Genomic DNA, 6,267 nt, shown 5'->3' with positions numbered 1-6,267 from the left:
ACACACACAATGGAGCTGTGATATACTAAAGATATGAGAAAATACATTATGTGTAGCCTATATTCAGTTAAATACAGCTTAAAACTATTGATTATGGGGCTCAGATATAGCTCAGTGGTAGAGTGTCAGCCTAAATGGAATGTACATGGATCTAGGCATAAAGTAATCCCAGTAATAACACCCACCACCACCACCACCACCACCACCACCACCACCACCACCACCACCACCACCACATACAGCCCCACTACAGACACACACACAAAACACCTACTTTGCTGTAACAGGACAGGAATGTTTATAAAACCTTTATTTTAAAATTGTATACTGAAAGTTTTAGCCAGGTGAAGGACTCACACCTGTAATTCTAGCACTTGGGAGGCAGAGGCTCGAGTTCAAAGTCATTTTCTGCTACAAAGTGAGCTCAGTCAGTCAGAGCTACATGAACCCTGTCTCAAAACAGAATTTGTACATGAAAATTCATCACATAATTACATCTTGATGTGAAAAGACAGACTATCAGTATCAAGGTAAAAGAGGTTAAAAATTTTAAAAAAGAATACTGACATACAAACACTTTATGTGCTTAAATAACATAAAATAAAATCTACACAAAAGAAAATGTGCGGCTGGAGAAAGAAAGTCACTGCAGCCGAAAACGTTCAAGCTCTACCTTACACAAGGAGCTCCAAGGACAAAGGAAAGCAGCCTTTGCTGGGTACCGCCGGTAGAAGGAAGCTGCTGCTTGCTTGGCATCGGCTCTGAGTGGCGAAGCACACCCGTGAGCAGATTCGCTTCAGAAATCCACAGTTGCCAATTTCCTCAAATATCCCAAGTTCATTAGAATTCTGTTCTAAAACTTTAAAACCACTAAAAGCTCCAAGTTTGAATTTTGAGTAACAGGAAGAATAATTGTAGACTATAAACTCTGAAGAGTAGCAGCTAGGGGCTAGGACTTACATTGAGGTGGAGTGTTTGCCTAGGACAATGTCCCCAAAGTCAAGAAAGCAGCAGCAGCAGCATCAGTAAGTACAGGGTGAGCATCCCTCATCTCAAACAACCAGAAAGTCCCTGAAGTGCTAAAACTCCAGGGTGGAAAATCGTGAGCCACTTTCACAGATAACAAATAACAGCAGGGCTACACGTCCACAGGGCATGGAGAAGTGAATGCAGTGTGTGGACCTGGTCCTGCCCAAGGTTCGTCATTAGGCACACACGTAGAGGTTAACTGTGTCTGCTGCGTTTGGGATGCTGGCGGTTCAGCCTGTAGCACTGACTGTACCTCAGCCACACATCCTAGAGCAGTGGTCACTATTACTACTCCCATTCTGAGGCCAAGGACAGCGACCTGCCACGAAACCAAGTTTTAACTCTGGACCATTGATATCTCTAGGAAAGCTACTACACAGAATACAATATAAAATATGTCTCTGTAAATGTATTTATTTCTTACAGAGAGATCTCAAAAAGAGAAGTGAAGAAATATTAGAAATACTATTCACATTTCAGTAGAAACGGTTTTATTTTTGAAAACAAAAATAAAATTAGATTTCTAAATAAAATATAGTTTAAAGCACAATTTATCCATAATTTACATATCTGACTTAGAACACAGATGTCGTGAGGATGTCGTGACTGTGTCGGGAGCTGCTAAGCTGTCAATGACCCGGAAAGTCGCAGCTGCACTTTATCTCTCTCTGGATGTATGTACACAGCATGGAGGGACCTTTGGGGGTTAGGCCGTACGGGGAGGGGAGGGCTGGTAGGAGATGGAAACCAGAGAGGGTGCTGGGAGGGTGGGGAAGGCTCACAAAGAGAGTCTACACAGGAGCCCATTGTGAAACCCACTATTTTGTATAGCAATCAAAAAAAGAAAACACCTAATAAGAGAACTCTGGCTGAAAACACAATATAGATATTAAAGAGTATTACCAAATATTGGAATTTTATTGCATTCATCACCTGTACATAAGGATAGTTAGAAATGTTTTGAAATTATTTCCATCTAAAAACTGACAGAAATATCAACTAATTTGCTGATAAAACTGATTTTACCATATACTTTGCAGAGTTCAAATATGTCTCTTACGTATTCTTTGCCACTGATATTTTAATAAAATTTCACCTGATTGGAAAGAAATATTCAGAACTTCAGGTCAAGTAAAAGCGTAATGAGATAGTGACAAATGGCATCAGATAAAAGTTAAGGCCTGTCAAAGTTCCATGGCAGTTCTTCCCAGGATCCAAAGCAGTTGCCATCATGCCTGTGTACTGATTGCTCTCTTTCCATAGGTGTCTTTGGAAATGTCCGTACTGCTACTTTTTATGGATGCTAACAAGCCTTTGACTTTTTCACTCATTAGCTTTTTCTTCTTCTTGGAGAGAGATGGGTAGGCTGCCCCAGGAGGCAGCAGGAGGGCGGCCAGCCCCCAGGGCTGCTTACTTGAAGGGGAAGGCTGACCCTTATCTTCCTGTTCTAAGATCCAGGCACTGTCTCTGGCCAAATCCACAAATTTCTGCAGCTGGCTCTGACTCACATTCTTGCTTATGTTGAGAGATGTCTCAAAAGGGTTCTGGATGTGCAGAGGAGAGGAGTCAGGCTTGTTCTGCTCCCTTCCCTACAGATGACAGAGAAGAAACACATATGTAAGAAGGGGCTCACAAGGCCAGCGGAAGTCAGACAGCAGAGAACTGCTTTCCCAGGGTCCCGGCTACGTACGCATTTATACAAGTGAGTATATAACCGGCTTTTTCTTTTTCCCACGTAGTTTGTGGTGTGCCGTGAAGAAAATTACTTAGGTTTATGATCTATGAATGATGATGTCAATGCTCAGGTGATAGGTATCTGGACTAGGTCAACAAAAAAATCCTCTTTACATATTACAACTACTTAAAAAGAGAAGGGCTTGGAGAGAGAAAGGAAAAAAGAAGAGAGAGAATATAAATAAAGTCAATCTTTATAAAGTGGCATGTGCTAAATTAGGCCCCAACAGCTGAAAGTGAGGGAAGTAGTAAAATCTATCCATCCTTAGGATGTCCAGAGTCAGCACACACCTGTAAACAAACAAGCCCAAGGCCAACAGGATGCACTTAGCAAAATTTGTCTCAGAAATAAAATAAGATAAATTCTTCCACTGAGCACATCTTTATTAACCAACTCTATGTGAACTCTGGGGACGCTATCACATCTGGAAGGATACAGTCTCAGCATCAAGAACAACAGCAGATGACAGAGCTCAGTCAAGCGCCATAGCCCATCTCAGTTCCATCTCATGACCCTTACTCAGACCTGAGCATTTAGAGTGCTTTAGGAAAAATTCAATTAAAACTTTGGTGGAGCAGAGTTAGTTTGTAACAAATGCTGACACATTCTTTACCTGTCGAATATTTATGGAATTTTTATTGAAAGCGAAATTGCCAAAATACTCAAAAAATTCCTTCAGTAGTAATTCTGCAAGAAAACAAGATAAAGAAAGTAAGAGGAAAATCTGTGTGAATCTGAAAAAGAACAAGAAAGGAAAAAAAAGACTTACCTAATGTTTCTGTGTTTCCTGAAGGTTTAATTTTACACAAGTCCCGGATAAATGTACAATTATTCCCGTCTAGGATACATCTATCTTCAGCATCTTAAACACACAGAAGCAGAGTTTCACAGTGTAACGTATTTCCTACCTCAGAACAGGAGTTAAATACTGATGTCCTACTATTAGTCATGTTCACAGATTTTAAAACTCCACTTAAAAAGAATTTGAGATGGTCAGAAAACAGAGAAACTAATGCTACATGTCCCTCATTGTACTAAAATTAACTTCTAGCAACTCAAAGCTTTTAATCTATCTCCGAACTAATCAGTTTTCTAGTTAAAAATGAAAACATGCAGTTTCTACTTTCCAATAAACAAACTTCGGGATGTCTTTAATTAGCAATTGATTTTCTTTTCCATCCTTAACACTGTTTCTGCTTTGACCCAATGGCACAAACTAGTTGTTCTAAGAGGGCTAAATTAGACCACCCTTTCACTTTCCTACTGGCATTGTATCGTGAGACATAGTCACTGTCTTTACTTTGTTAAGTCAACAGGCACCATGGAACTGCTCAGCTACTCTCATCCCTACCCCAATACACAACGTACAGGATGATTCTCCAAAGCAAACTGGAGTCTCACAGATCTAGCCTGCAGCACCTCCTGTCTGAATGCTTCTGAATTCAAGCCACCTATTGAACTCACCAGACTGCCCAGTTTGACCCATAGCCATATCCATTCTATAGCAGAAACTTAATAATCTGAATGACTGTGGGGCCTACATTCCCCAGGGAAAAACTAGAAAGAGATAATAAATAAGGTTCCTTCAAGCCTGTCTCCTTTTTACTGGTTCTTACATTAAAAAAAAAAAAAGCAAATAAATTATTGACATATTTCCTATCCCCCAATGCTATGCGTTCTCCTGCTAGTTTGCATCTGGAATATCTGCCAAAGTCCCACTTGTTGGAGATTTACTATCACTTTGGTGCTCCTGGGAGGTGGCAGAAACATACTGAGGACATGCACGTCTTTGAAGGAAACATGGAGACTTATCTCTTCCTCTTTTGCTCATGTTCCACACCCTCAGAGCAAGCGTGCATCCTCCACTACAGTGTGCAGCCTTACATCCACCACACAGCTATATCAACACCTCTACTCCTATGAAATCTATATACATGTTTTTAATATGCCAAGAGACTAACAGAGTAAACATTTTGTGACAGCATAAGTCAAATATATTCACCATCATTTAACTGTTATGCCTTTTTTCCCCAGGAATGTCTCTGACTTAAAATATTACTAATAAAGGAGTCCCATGGAAGCCCCTAAACAACCAGGATATTGGTTGCTCTCCACAGCCTGATAGTAAGGACTTCCTGCTGAAGACAACACCTGCATAGCTCACTGATGACAGAGAAGCCAATTTGGTGTCTACCTAGAACCTTCACCCCTCCTGACCAGTGTTCACAGTACTAGAAGTGCTCTGTACACTATCTGAGGAGAAAGGGAAGACAAGCCTAGCTACAAACTCTGGTGATGGTAACCTGCCTGCATGATACTCTGGTGCAATAGTGGTACAAAAGCCATGAAAACACGCAGCCACACTGGAACTAAGGCCCACTCCATGAGATTGAACCCATTCCCGACAAGAACCTAAGTCTTGCATAGGTCCTGGACCCAAGGGGAAAACCAAACACAACTGTTCTGCTAAAAGAACATAGCAATTAAATGACTGCTAATGACATTCTGATGTGGGAGGGCCATCTGTCTATTGTTATTTTTCTTTGTTTATTAAGGAACTTGCTTTGTTCTTTGATAGGACAGAAAATTAGGTAGGCGGAATAGACAGAACAGAATGCTGGGAGGAAGTGAGGCAATCGCCATGCCTCTCCTCTCTGGTCAGATGCGATGGAGCCAGCCGCCAGGTCAGACATGCTGAATCTTTCCCGGTAAGCCAACACTTCGTGGTGCTACACACTTTATTAGAAATGGGTTAATCAAGATGTGAGAATTAGCCAGTAAGAGGCTAGAGCTAATGGGCCAAGCAGTGTTTAAAAGAATACAATTTGTGTGTTGATATTTCCGGGGCAAAGCTAGCCGTGCGGGAGCTGGGCGGGAAGAAAAGCAGGACTGCCCGCAGCTCCTTCTACAACATTCTGCTATACTCATAGATGAGTATCTCGCTCAGCCATCATCAGAGATGGGAACAAACAGAGACCCATAACTGAACAATGTGCAGAGAGCACGAACACTCAGGACGTTTTCATCAAATTCAGAGAACTGCAAAGAAAGGGCAAAAAGACTGTAAGAGGCAAATGGGATGAGACAGCAAAGAAACAAGGCTGCTAGACACAACAGGACTGAGTCACATAAAAGGTATTCAGAGAGACTGCAGTGCAGGCATGGGGCTTACAGATCTAAATTAGATAGGGTCCCAGTGCTGAGAGAGGAAGTAGACACAAGCCTCCATCCCTGACCCACCAGAAGCTATCTCTAATTGATAACCCCGTGGGGTTTCTCTGGGTACACAGATCACAACCAGAAGATGGCCAACACAAAGCAAATGCAAAGCTGTCTTTGGAGGGCTGCTGCCTCGCGATGCTCTCTCTGAGCATCTTTTCCCTTACAGACACTTTGCTTACACAGTACAGATTCCGGTTTTGTTTCCATGGTTTCCGTGTGTGTACAGACACTTTGCTTACACAGTACAGATTCCGGTTTTGTTTCCATGGTTTCCGTGTGTG

At 41.8% G+C, this 6,267-nt stretch overlaps 1 protein-coding gene across 3 annotated transcripts in view; it reads right to left on the bottom strand.

Moving 5' to 3' along the window:
- Positions 1–293: 293 nt before the first annotated feature.
- Mtpap (mitochondrial poly(A) polymerase) overlaps positions 294–6,267 on the bottom strand; it is a 22,523-nt gene continuing 16,549 nt past the window's right edge. For all 3 annotated transcript variants that reach the window (XM_005354800.3, XM_005354801.3, XM_026783062.1), the window contains 3 exons: positions 3,534–3,626; positions 3,378–3,451; positions 294–2,618 (listed from right to left, as the gene is read on the bottom strand). In XM_005354800.3, coding sequence (XP_005354857.1) covers positions 2,259–2,618; positions 3,378–3,451; positions 3,534–3,626 — 527 coding nt within the window. In that variant the 3' untranslated portion in view covers positions 294–2,258. The remainder of the gene's footprint in view (positions 2,619–3,377; positions 3,452–3,533; positions 3,627–6,267) is intronic.

This window comes from Microtus ochrogaster, chromosome 16 (assembly GCF_000317375.1).
Source record: "Microtus ochrogaster isolate Prairie Vole_2 chromosome 16, MicOch1.0, whole genome shotgun sequence".
Classification (NCBI taxonomy): domain Eukaryota; kingdom Metazoa; phylum Chordata; class Mammalia; order Rodentia; family Cricetidae; genus Microtus; species Microtus ochrogaster.
Note: the sequence above shows the minus strand (reverse complement) of the source record. Positions and strands in the feature narration are given on the sequence as shown.